This window comes from Stegostoma tigrinum, chromosome 11 (assembly GCF_030684315.1).
Source record: "Stegostoma tigrinum isolate sSteTig4 chromosome 11, sSteTig4.hap1, whole genome shotgun sequence".
NCBI classification, from domain to species: Eukaryota; Metazoa; Chordata; class Chondrichthyes; order Orectolobiformes; family Stegostomatidae; genus Stegostoma; species Stegostoma tigrinum.
The window spans coordinates 63,149,153-63,162,408 of NC_081364.1; the positions used below are offsets into that span (position 1 = coordinate 63,149,153).

The window sequence follows — 13,256 nt, forward strand, 5'->3', positions numbered from 1 at the left end:
AAAAACAGGGTGACACACTCATGTAATTGCAAAAAATAGCAAAACATTAAGTTGTGTCTTCAAATCACGTGGTATTTACCGATGTGGAAGGCCTTAGTTTGTTTGTCCAGCAAGATCTCATTGTCCCACAAACTGAAGCATCCATTACTTCTTGAACGATTGCAGACTATACACCTCTACTATGCTTGAGTCCTTCTGTGTGTTGGTCACCGTGTCTGAATAAAAATTTCCAGTTATGAGCTTCTTAACTACTGTTTCTACCTACTGATTTGTATTTATATAGCACCTTAATGAACCGTCTCACATTAACATCATGAAACAAAGTACAACACCAAGTCACATAAAGGTTATATTAAATCAAATGGCCAAAATGGAGTGTCTTAAAGGAGGAAAGAGAGGTAGAGGAGTATAGGAACAGTATTCCACAGCTTGGAGGCTTGGTATCTGAAGGCTCATTGCCAACTTTGGAATAATTATAAGGATGGCCAGAATTTGAAGAGCGCAGATATCTCAGAGGGTCTAGAGTGGATCACAAAGATAGAGAAGAGCAAGGAATAGGCAGTTGGAAACCAAGGAGAATTTTAAAGTCAAGATGTTGCTTGATGAGGAGCCAGTGTAAGTCAGCAAGTACAGGGATTATGGGGAACATAATTTGCAGTGAGTTAAAACATGAGCAGCTGATTTTTGGATTAACTCAAGTTTACACAGGGCAGACCAGTCAGGAACGCACTAGGAAAGTCAAGTCTAGAGATAATGAGGAAACAGGAAATATTATGGCACTGGTATGAGATTAAAACTTACCTTTGATAAAATGTGACAAAGTTGCTAGAGAGAGAGATGGCATTGGTAATTAGGGAATGGAGTTTGGAGGAGAACCAAAACTTCCAGCTTCCCAGTGTTTAACTGGAGAAGGTTTCTGTTTATCCTGTCTGGATTAGCATAAGACCATAAGATATAACAGCAGAATTTGGCCATTCAGCCCAAAACATCTGCTCCACCATTCAATCATGGCTGATGTTTCTCAAACCCATTCTCCTGCCTTACTGATCAAAAATCTGTGTTTTAAATACACTTACTGACGGCCTTCACAACCTTCTGCGGCAATCAGTTTCACTCATTAACCAAACTCTATCAGGAGAAATTCCTCCTCATCTCAGGTCTAAAGGGTTGTTCTTTCAAACCAAATCTATGCCCTCCGATTCTAGGGGCAGCACAGTGGCTCAGTGGTTAGCACTGCTGCCTCACAGCACCAGGGACCCAAGTTCAATTCCACCTTGGGCAGCTGTCTTTGCATGTTCTCCCTATGTCTGTGTGGGTTTCCTCCAGGTGCTCCGGTTTCCTCCCACAGTGTAAAGATGTGCCAGTTAGGTGGACTGGCTAAATTACCCAGAGTGTTCAGGGATATGTAGGTTAGTTGGGTTACCCATGGCTAACCCAGAGTTTCAGGGATAGGGTAGGGGGATTGTTCTGACTGAGATGCTCTTCAGAGGGTTTGCAAGGACTCGTTGGGCCAAATGGCCTGTTTCCACACTACAGAAATTCTAAAAAAAATTCTAGTCTCTCCTACAGTTGGAAACATCTTTTCCACATCCACTATGTCCAAGCCCCTCAGGGTTCTGTAAGTTTCAATGAGATCCTCCACTCATCCTTCTAAATTCTGAGTACAGATCCAGAGTCCTCATATGAGAAGCACTTCATTCCTGGGATCATTATTGTGAACCTTCTCTGGATCCTCTCCAAGGCCAGCACATCCTTCCTTAGATACAGGGCCCAAAAGTGCTCTTAATATTTCGAATGCGGTCTGATCAGTGCCTTGTACTCCCTGAGGCTGTACATCTTCCAGCCCTCTAAAAACAAATCCAACTGAACCTGCATGTTAACCCTAAAAGAATCCTGAACTCGGACTCCTAAGTTCCTTTGTGTTTCAGATTTCTGAAGCATTTCCTCGTTTAGAAAGCCAAAGCGCACAGCCTCACACTTTCCCACATTGTATTCCACCTGCCACTTCTTTGTCCACTCTCTTAGTCTGTCCAAATCCTTCTGCAGCCTCCTCACTTCCTTAAAAATACAACCAACCTGTTCCTCCACCTACCTTTGTGTCACCTGTAAACTTAGCAACAACACTCTCAGTCCTTTCGTTCAGATCATTAATGTATAATATGAATCTGATAATTTAGCAACAATGGAGGAGTTGAGATAGGTGGTGATGAGGTGGTTTCGGTGTGATCAGTGCACTTGAAGACTAACATTGTGTTGTTGAATGCATCACCAACATGGAACACACCAAAGGAAATGATGTGAAATCAGGAAGAAAAGTTATTGCAAGTCATCCTCTAGATAGATAGGTAACTAGATAAGAATGAAACCACGAGTGCTTAACAACAGTGAAGAATGGCACTACAGCAGGAAGGTGTGTTGAACTGCGTCAAAAGCTGCAGACAGGCCAAGGAGGATGGTGAGGGGTGGTGGAGAAGTCAACTTTTGTTGTAGTCGCATGGGATGCCATTTGTAATTTTAATAAGAGCTGGTGTGGCACTATGGTGAAGATGAAAACCTGACTAGAATTACCTTCTGTATTTTGATTTATATCCCAGACTGCCTCTTGTATAAGACTGCTTTACAGGCAAAGGCTTTATAGAACCCAAACTTCCCCAGTGTCTCTCATAATCCAGACATTAAGGATTAGTCCTAAGCCTCTCCAAGAGCCTTCAATGGATGGAGGTTCTCCTTTCCCATTGGCTGCAACTCAAGGAATGGGAGTCTGACCAGAGCAGTGTATATTTCAACTACAACTTCTACTAACATTCTGAATGTTCAGGAAAGGGAGTAGTTCCTTGACCCTAGGGATTCTTTTGGAAAGCATACGCTTCTGGCAGAGTCAGGTTTTCACGTATTTACAGCATTCAGACACAACGTACTGTTCCACTTATGACCTCCCTCTCACCTGCTGTGTAGTCAGATCCCAGTGGATTTTAATAAAATCTTCTTTACACTCAGTGAATACTGGAACATCATATTCTTGCACCACAGGCTGGTCTCTCCGTTGGGTGATCACCTTCAGGTGAATAGTGTTGGATTCATCTACAAGAGTGACAAATCAAACTTACTTAGAACACGGCACTGCACAACTCCATCTCCAACAGCAGCGGGTATCATCCAGAAAATAGGGTTAGTTCTTTCCAACATTCAGCTCTGCCATTCCACCTCCACGGGAACCTCGATATTTAATTAGTTTCTAACTGGAAAAAGTCAGTGAAATGGGGTTAAATTGGGTTAAAAAGCAAGTGAAGAAACGGCAATATATTTCCAACTCATGATGGTGAGTATCTTGGAAGGGAACTTGCGGATGGTGGTGCTGTCATTTATCTGCTGCCCTTGTCCTTCTGGATAAGTGACCATGCATTTGGAAGGTGCTTTCTAAAGATCCTTGGTTAGTTTTTGCAGTGCATCTTGTAAATAGCACACACTGCCATTACTGGGCACTGGTGGTGGAAGAAGAGGAATCTTGTGGATGTGATGCCAACCAAGAAACCTGCCTAGTCCTGGATGGTGTCAAGCTTCTTGAGTGTTATTGGAGCTGCATCCACCTAAGCAAGTGTGAAATATTCCATCATACTACTGACTTGTGTCTTATAGATGATGGATAGGCTTTGGGGAATGAGGAGGTGAGTTACTTGCCACAGTATTCCTGGCCTCTGACCAACTCTTGTAGCCATTGTATTTACTTGAGCTTCTGGTGAAAGGCAACTCCAAGGATGTTGATAATAGGGGATTCATGATGGGAACACCATTGAATGTCAAGGGATGGTGGTTAGATTGTCTCTTACTGGAGATGGTCATTGCCTGGCACTTCTGTGGCATAAATGTTACTAGCCACTTGTCAGCCCAAACCTGGATACTAACTAGATAATAAAATGTGAGGCTGGATGAACACAGCAGGCCAAGCAGCATCTCAGGAGCACAAAAGCTGACGTTTCGGGCCTAGACCCTTCATCAGAGCTAGCGGTCTAGGCCCGAAACGTCAGCTTTTGTGCTCCTGAGATGCTGCTTGGCCTGCTGTGTTCATCCAGCCTCACATTTTATTATCTTGGAATCTCCAGCATCTGCAGTTCCCATTATCTCTGATACTAACTAGATCTTGTTGCATTTGAACATGAACTACTTCAGGACATGAGGAGTTGTGAATGGTGCTGAACACTGTGCAATCATCGACGAACATCCCCACTTCTGACATTTTGATAGAGGGATCGTCATTAATGAAGTAGCTGAAGATTGTTGGGCTCAGGACACTATCCTGAGGAACTTCTGTAGAGATGTCATGGAGCTGAGATGACTGGTCTCTAATAACCATAGCCCCATCTTCCTATGTGCCAGGTATAATTCCAACCAAAGGTGAGTTTGCCCCTACTTCCCGTTGATTCTAGTTTTGCAAGAGCTCTTAAATTGCCACAGTGGGTCAAATGTGGCCTTGATGTCCAGGGTGCTCACTTCACCTCTGAAATTCAGTGATTTTGTCCAGTGTTTGAACCAAACCTGTAATGAGGTCAGGAGCCGAGTGGCTTGGCAAAACTCAAACTGGGTGTCAGTGAGCAGGTTATTGCTGAGCAAGTGCTGCTTGATAGCTCTATTGGCGATATCTTCCTTCATTTCACTGATGATCAAGAGTAGCAGTATTTGGTTGCGTTGGATTTGTCCTGCATTTTGCGCAGGAAAACCTGGGCAATTATCCATATTTTCAGGAAGATGCCAGTATTGTACCTGTACTAGAATAGCTTAATTTGACTGCTTATGCTGCTTGGCATGCAAGTAGCGCTTGTTTGATAGCTTCATGACATTGACACCTCATTTTAAAAGAAACCTGGAGCTGATCCTGGCATGACTTCCAGCCCTCTCCATTCAGCCAAGTTTGACCTTGATGTTAATGGTTGAGTGGAGGATATGCCAGGCCATGACATTTCACCCATTTTTGAGAGTGCGAATTCAGTTTTAGCCACTCTTAGTTTGTCCCATCCATTAAAATGAAGCCAAACAGAATACGATAATAGTAAAATTGACAGGTAAAATACAAGACACAGATCAGGCAGACCAGACAGTTCAATGTGCTCCAAGAACGCTAAGTAAATTAGATGTCAATGTACCTAGCCAACTCGCCTTTAAACAAGGTTTAAACAAGTTCCCAGACAGGGAAGGTGAAGAGAAATCTAAGTGAGTAACCAGCATTAAAAAGGGCAACTGCTCAATAAATACTTGATTATGATTAAGGTAGTAGTGCAGTTTTCACATGCCAATTATAACATCCCCACAAAACAGGAGGAATATACAATAGGCACAGCATAAAATAAGCAGCAGTTGACCTGTATGAAACATGGGCCACTCCCACACTATTCATAAATCAATACCAGATGTGTGACTACCAATCAAGAGTACAAGGCAGCAGCAAGGCAAAACAAAAACAAGGACAGGTTGTAATCTTCCAAAATTTCCAAGAAAGATCCCAGTGTACTGGAGAAATGCAACTGTAATCTCTGTTCAAAGATGGTGGAAGACAGAAAGCAGCCAAAAATACTGGCTCTATTTTGGCCATTTGGAATATCATCTTTCATTGAGAAAATACTCAAATTTATTCTGAAAGATTTAATGTAATTGAATTTCCAAAGGCATTCAAAACTATGCCACATGGAGAGTTATTATGCAAAAATAGAGTTGATGGTTTTGGGAGTGGTCTATCAGCATCAATCCTGTATCGTAGCCACATTTGTCGACGATATGAAGGCGGACAGGAAAGCAAGCAATCAGGAGGATACAAACCGTCTGCGAATGGATACACGTAGTTTTAGTGAGTGGGCAGTAATTTGTTGAATGGACTATAATGTGGAAGATGAGCTAGTGCTATTTGGCAGGAAGAACAGAAAAGCAGAATATTACTTGCAAAAAACTACACAATGCTGCAGTTCAAAGGAACTCTTGCTACAACTGTACAGCACATTGATGAGCTCACAATTAAAAGTGTGCTAAAAGGTTTTGCTGTTCTTTTGTAAGGGGGAATATACTTGTAAAGGAAAGAGCGTAGAGAAAGGTCACTAGGTTGATTCCTGGATCAAACTTATTGGAAAGTTTGAGCCAATGCTAATGTGAGTCTCTAAGAATAAGGGATGACCTTGTTGCAATGTATAAGATCCTGGATAAAAGTTTTGATGTTCCCTCTTGTGGGGGAGTTTAGAACTAGGGAATGCAGTTTAAGGATAAGGGGCTTCCCATTTCAGATGAAATCGAGGATGAATTTATTCTCTCAGAAGAGGAATTTATTCTCTCAGAGGTACAAAGGCTTTGGAATTTTCTTCCATAGAGAACAATGGAGCCTTAGTGAGTGAATTTGCTGGGTTTCAATAGCAGATAAGCAGAAGTAGGGGCAAAGTCAAGTAATGTTCGAGAGGTAGAGATGGGCATCTTAATGATGGTTTGGACGAGTGGTTGGAATTTCATCTTGGGATTAAAATGACACTGAGGGTGTGAAATGTCCAATACAGCAGAAGACAGCTGTCAGGCAGAAGTTTGTGATAGCAGATCATTTGGAGATTCATAATAAAATCAAATAGAGTCAGCACAGGTCCACAAAGAAAACATGCCTGACAAATTTTTAGAGGTGGTAACAAGCAGGATAGATAAAGTGGAATAATGAATTTGGATTTCCAAAATACATTTGATAAAGTACCACATTAACAGCTCACAGTTTTGGTGGCAGTATATTAGCATGAAGAGAGGAATAGCTCACTATTAGAAGACAGAGTGTTGAGATAAGGGGGACATTCTCAGGATAGCAACATGTAACTAGTGGGGTGCCTCAGGGATCTGTGGTAGGACCACAATTATTTACAACATACATTGATAACTTGGGTGAGGGAAGTGAATGTATTATAACCAAGATTATGGATGGCACAAAAAAAAGCGAGAAGACAAGTGGTGAGGATAACACATGAGTGTCTCCAGAGGGGCACAGACATGTTAAGAGAGTGGGCCAAACACTGGCAGATGGAATATAATGTAGGGAAATGTGAGAATATACCTTTTGTAGAAAGAACAGAAAAGACTAGGCAGAGTACATGTAGATAGGTTGCTACCATTTTTAGGGAAGTCTAGGACCAGAGCACACAATCTGAGAGTACCGGACAGAGATGAGAATGACATTTTTCTCTCTCAGGTGGTGGTCAATCTTTGGAATTTTTTTTGATCACTAAGGGCTGTCGATACTGCGACATTAATAATATTCAAGTCTGTAATAGGCTGACTTATGATTAGTAAGGGAATTAAAGGTTATGGCGATAAGACAAGAAAGTCGACTTGAGGATCGATCAAATGGTGCAGCATACTCAATGAGCTAAATAGTCTACTTCTATCCCTATTTCTTATGGGATCAAGTCAGTGGTTTGGGAATAGAGTTTGGGATGAGGAGGAAAGACAACGGCTTCAATCTTTCCAATATTTAAGGAGGAACTATGTGTCTGATGGAGGAGGATCACATGGCCAACCATATCAAAGGTTGCAAAAAGACTGAGAAGCACAATAAGGGACAGTTTATTTTCGACAACCAAACAGTATGTCATTTATGAGTTTCGTAAGTGCTGCTTTAGTACTATGTTGGAGGCAGAAACCTGATATAAGAGTTTCAAAAATGGAATTCCAGCAAAGCTGAGCATGGATTTGGGAGTGGATAGTAGCCTGCAGGAGCAAAAGGGCCAGAACTTTTTATGGCAGATTTGAAGGAGGAGATGTATTGTCTGAGGACAAAGAATTATGAACAATGGATCTAGGGCCAGTAAAGGAACCCTGTTGGTCAGCAGTTTAGTGGGAATAGAATCAAGGAAGTAGAACACTATACAAAAAGCCCAAGTACTCACGTATGTACCTATTGGTAATGAGCACTCTCCACGAGCATTCAGCTCCTCCAGAATAATGGTCATTAGCGGGACTAATTTCTGTTTGCTGTCCTCATTTGAGATGAAACCGCTCTCCAGCTGGTAAAAGAAAGCTCTTTTTATAAATCAGATTATGTAATATTAAATTAAGATGCTTCATCTAATCCTAAACGCCACCAAATTTGCTTCCTTATTCAACAGCCTATTGATAACAGAGCAGAGATTTTCATTACACTGTTTTGCACTAATGCTTCAATTTGCCAAGGCCTCAGGTTGAAGCTCAGTGCATAACCCATTCAGCTGATTTGTTTCTCATTACTAATTCTAGTCAAAAGAAGCTGTGAACATTTTACATCCTTGAAATTTTCAGATGTGTCCAGGATTGCTTTGAAGACGGGTATGTTTCACGAGAGACGGCTCCTAGAGGTTGAGCCTTTGCTCTGTGCTGTTCTTACCTCCAATGTAGTGAGGTAGCCTGCCAGCTTTTTAACGATTGGCTCCAAAGAGCAAGTCTTCGCTTTTGCATCACAAACAAAGCCCAGGTTGAACAGTAATGCATTGCGGACATACTTCTTGTGTTCTATGCACACGGGGCAGCCAATTAGCTTCTTATCCATAGAAGTACTTCACAACATAGAAAAAGAACTGATTAACAAAAATATAGACTTACAACAAAAAAAATTCACAATTTTCTTTATATGGTGCAGAGGATAAGGAAGAATCAATCTAACACAGGATATGTAGATTTCTACCTTTACTATGGGATCTAACAAATCATACTAGTTGCTTCAAGTCTGATGGCCTCCACCTATTTCGTCACTGTTTATTTTGTACTCGGTGTGGGTCACAAAAGATCCCAGCCCTATTTGACCAGCAGAACATATCCATGCCAATATTAACCCCTCGATCAACATCACTGAAAGAATATTATAGTCATTTGCAAAGCTGTTTGTAGGAGCATGCTGTGAAGAAATTGGCTGCCGTGATTCCACATTACAACACTGAGGTAATTTGTTGACTTTGGAGCAATTTAGACAATCCGAGGCCACAAAAGGCACTGTGTAAGTACAAGTCTTCTGTTTTAAGGTTAACAGCAGCTCCTAGTTCAGTGGTAATGCTAAGAATTAAATTTAACTTGTTAAAATGCCCAAAGCACCACAATGGATGAATCCAGCAGCTTCTGCTCCAGCATTTCCAGGGTCAGATGTGTTGGTTGCAAATACAAAGGTAAGTTTTTAACTTCTGGTGGGCAGCAGACACAGTGCTTAGCCTGCTCATACAGGCCAGAATGGAATCCTCAACCACTGGTCTAAAAAAAACTGTCTCTAATAGTCAGGAAAAAAAACTGGCCATACAAAATTAAAGCCAACATTTATAATTTTAATACAACTTGTGCCAACAGTAAAATCATCAGAACTACAGAGAAATTTTACTTGGAGCAGCACATTACAACCTGAAAAGCACTGTTTGAAAACTTGGTGGAAGAAGATTCAATTGTGGAAGTAATTGTAGGTCTACAGAAAAGGAGAGATGAGAAAGAGCAATTGGATAGCTTTTACAAAAAAAAATATAAGCACAATGGGGCTGAATGGCCTCTTGCCTTGTTATTTGTTTCTAACTTGCCATGCTGCTGTTTATTTGTTGGCATAAGTACTGGGGAAAATATACATTTTCAGGAGCTCCAGCTTATCACCCAAACAAACTCAACAAATGTTGGATAAACGCAGCAGGACTGGAGGCATTCATGCAGACAGAAACAGAATTTGAGGCGTCTGTGACTCCTCAAATCTTCACAGGAGCCATAAGAACTAGGAGATGGAGTGTGCAAATTCAGCCCTCGAACTTGCTCCTATATTTGATACAATCATGGCTGAACTCATTCCTGGCCTCAACTGGATTTTTCTAGCTGGTCTCCATAATCCTAAGACGCATTACTCATTAAAAAATCTATCTGTCTTTCTCCTCCTTACGGTTACTCAATGTCCTGGCATCCATTGCACTCTGGGGTAGTGAATTCCACAAATTCACCAACAGAGGTAATTTCTCCTTGTCTGTTTTAAACTGGGCTTGAAGTGTTAAGATAATAAAATGTGAGGCTGGATGAACACAACAGCTTCACATTTTATTATCTTGGAATTCTCCAGCATCTGCAGTTCCCATTATCCTTGAAGTGTTAACTCTGTTTTGCTCTTCAAACATGTTGCCAGACCTCCTGAACTTCCCCCAACTTTTTTGTGGTTTGTTTAATATCTCCAGTATCCACAGTATTTTGATTTTTTGAAGTTCCAGCTTACCACACAACCACTTGTGTGTAAATACATCCTATAATATGAAAAGTGGAGACATGCTTGTAATTGGTTTGTCATTCCTGCAACTTACACAGTAATGAGTTTATTCTGTAACTCTGGCTTTGTTATGATGTATACCTGGACTGTATCAAATAGTTCCCTTGAAATGTACTCCTCAGGCACCTGTAACAGATCCAGACATGTGATTCAAAGACCAATCAAAAACTGAAGCAGTATAAATTCTTGCTGATTCCTAAATAACTAAGCTTAACAAATACCTAATAAACAAGCTATGTCAACAGGCTACCAGCCTTTAAGATGGATGTAACTTTGAATAGTAAAGAAGCTCTGTGCCAAGGTTCTCAGAATAAATTAACTGCCGTAGTGTTCTTACCGATACACTGGTGCTAATATGACAGTAGGCAGAAAAGACTTCAATGTTGCATAACTTCTTGTCTGATACTCTTAATTTATTTCTTTACAGTTTCTCCCCAGAACCGGCACCAAACATGCAACTCCACTTCACCATAGAGTTAAGCTGATTTTATTCAATGTGGCCAACAGATCCTAATGGTCAGGTCTCACACAGCAGAGGACTAAAATGGAAGAAAATCTGCCAGACTCGTAAAGGTTGGGTGTCAGGAATACAAAACCTAGGCTCCACCTTACAATTCCAGTGACAGTTCTGCTGCATCACCATCTCCTTGTAGTAATTGCAGTTTTCATTACCTTGTTCTTTGTGGGAGCTTACCATGCATATAACAGATGCCGTATTTCCCACATTATAATAAAAGCAGTGCTCCGAAAATATTGTAAAATTAAACAGAATGCTTTGGGACAGGTATTAGAAATATTGAAGTCTGTCCTCTTCTAGACAACTTGAGTCAAAGTTATAGACACATCTTTTGCCAAGTTCTAATGCACAAGTTGAGATCTAAGTTTCACATTTTCAGATAAACATTTATTGTAAAGATTAATAATCCACTCAACCCTACAAGATGCCAAGAAAATAATTTAAAATTATACTGTTACTGGTTCAACCTATATTTTCAATATTTCGGGTTCAAACATTCCGACAGATAATACAACCAAGACCAGGCTGAATACAGAATGTTCTGAGGGGAATTGGAAACACAAATAAGCAGTAGAATATGAGGTGAGATAGCAAGAACTGCAGATGCTGGAGTCAGAGATAACAAAGTGTAGAGCTGGAGGAACACAGCAGGCCAGGCAACATCAGAGGAGCAGGAAAGTTGACAATTTAGGTCAGGACCAGTCTTCAGAAAGAAGCCAACCCAAAACATCAGCTTTCCTGTTCCTCATGCTGCCTGGCCTGCTATGTCTCTTCAGCTCCATACCGTGTAGTGTCTGATTCCAGCATCTGCAATTCTTTCTATCCCCTTGAAGTCTGTTCTCCCTCTCCTTTATATTCTTCCACTGTGTACTGTTGACTTTACTCACAGCAGAGCTGATCCAATTTTCATTTTCACACCTTCATTTACACCATTTCACATTTCTATCTTTCCTTCACCACCACTGACAATCCCTTTGCATTCTGCTCTGAGTATGAGGTGAGACTATTTTAAGATAGGTGGTAATTCAGTGGTTAGTGTAGGACCCCTGATCTTCAGATTGTATAATAATTAGATGAGTGCACAAAGCTCAAATTCAAAATTAATGCATGAGATAAAACTTGCAATTGGGGAAAATTAACTGTGAAGGAGGATAGTGTACAACTTCAAAAGCAATAGACCATTTGGTGGAACCTGTAAACAACCTGCAGATAATTAATGAAGAGTAGTGTGATTTATTAATTTTATGAAACACAAGGAGAGAATATAAAGGGTATAATTTTATAGGGCCTAGAAGAGATGAGGGACCTTGGTGTATTTGCGCAAAAGTCATTAAAAACTTAAGAATTAAACTAATTAAACAATCCTTAAACAATTTGAGAGTGGCTGACAATCCGTCGTCAAAAGGGGTTGAGAAGATTGACAAGAACTGTTCGAGGGATGGCAAATTTCACTGATGTCAATAAACTGACAAGGTCAGGACTGCTTTCCATGGAGAAAAAACAATTGACAGATTTGATACAGTTATCCAAAACCATGAGGGTCTGGACAAAGTAGATAAAAACTGTTCTCTTCAGTAAAATAACCAAATTGGAGGGCACATATTTAAGGCAATTGGCAAAATGAAAGCACTTTTTTTTTGAATAGTGAGTGGTCAGGATCTGGTAATGACCGTCAAGTCTGTTTTCGCTTCGCATATGCTGCACGTTCCACTGAGTTTCTCCAACAACTTGTTTCTGTTATTTCTTCCAGATCTCTAAAACCTGCTATTCTTTGTTTCATTCTGGAGTGGACTGTCTGAGATTGTGGCAGAGACAGGGTCAATCAAGGGGAAACCGGATCATTAGCTGAAATGGAAAAAGAAACATGCAGGCTGACTTGAGAAAAAGCGAGGTGAATTGCCTCTGCTACACTATTCTACAATTCTAAACCTAATTCCGAACCTGGAAAAAAAACCTAGCTGGGCAATTCACACGTCCTCGCAAGTAGAACAGCTGAGGCCCTCTGGCTGGAAATAAACTATTTCAGGCCCAATCTGGGCACTGTTGCCATGCAGAAAGTCTTCAGGGCGATCCACAGCTGCTACCAGATGCAGCATTCGTGTGGGTCTTTGAATCTGTACTCCTTTGCAGCAACGGTGCAGGATGAAAAGTTTTGTGGAGAACGTGGGGGCTGCTGTTTTTGTCTGCAGTTGGGGACTCAGAGGGGTCACTACCATCAGTAAGACGTGACTGGTACCCGCCCTGTCAGGAGGCCCCTCGAGTGGTCGTGCCTGCTTACTGTCAGTCCTCGGTACCTGAAAGGTGATTTTCGGCCCGAGGGTCGGGTGAAACTCGCTGAAAAACACGCACTCGATTCGGCTACCCATTGCCGACCGTTAAAAACCTGCCTCCAACCCACGGCCCCACAAAGACCCCACCTCCCAGGCCGGGGCCCTGGATTTCTCGGTCCCGCCGGCTACGTGGTGACTTCATCGCGCAAAA

The 13,256-nt window shown here is 41.4% G+C and overlaps 2 protein-coding genes across 4 annotated transcripts in view; one reads left to right on the plus strand and one right to left on the minus strand.

Annotated features, from left to right (window-relative positions):
- The window catches only part of pcbp4 (poly(rC) binding protein 4), an 85,006-nt gene extending 74,248 nt beyond the window's left edge, over nt 1-10,758 (plus strand). Inside the window, exon 13 of the mRNA XM_059649501.1 lies at nt 10,686-10,758. Coding sequence (XP_059505484.1) covers nt 10,686-10,743 — 58 coding nt within the window. The 3' untranslated portion in view covers nt 10,744-10,758. The remainder of the gene's footprint in view (nt 1-10,685) is intronic.
- Nucleotides 1-13,236, minus strand: part of nprl2 (NPR2 like, GATOR1 complex subunit) — a 34,859-nt gene extending 21,623 nt beyond the window's left edge. For 2 of the 3 annotated variants that reach the window (XM_059649502.1, XM_048547398.2), the window contains exons 1-5: nt 13,070-13,236; nt 10,293-10,384; nt 8,369-8,537; nt 7,904-8,012; nt 2,945-3,081 (exon numbers count right to left, since the gene is read on the minus strand). In XM_059649502.1, the coding sequence (XP_059505485.1) occupies nt 2,945-3,081; nt 7,904-8,012; nt 8,369-8,537; nt 10,293-10,384; nt 13,070-13,141 (579 nt within the window). In that variant the 5' untranslated portion in view covers nt 13,142-13,236. Of the gene's footprint in view, nt 1-2,944; nt 3,082-7,903; nt 8,013-8,368; nt 8,538-10,292; nt 10,385-13,053 lie in introns of all 3 variants that reach the window. The other variant, XM_059649503.1, reaches the window with a different exon arrangement.
- Between the last annotated feature and the right edge of the window lie 20 nt (nt 13,237-13,256).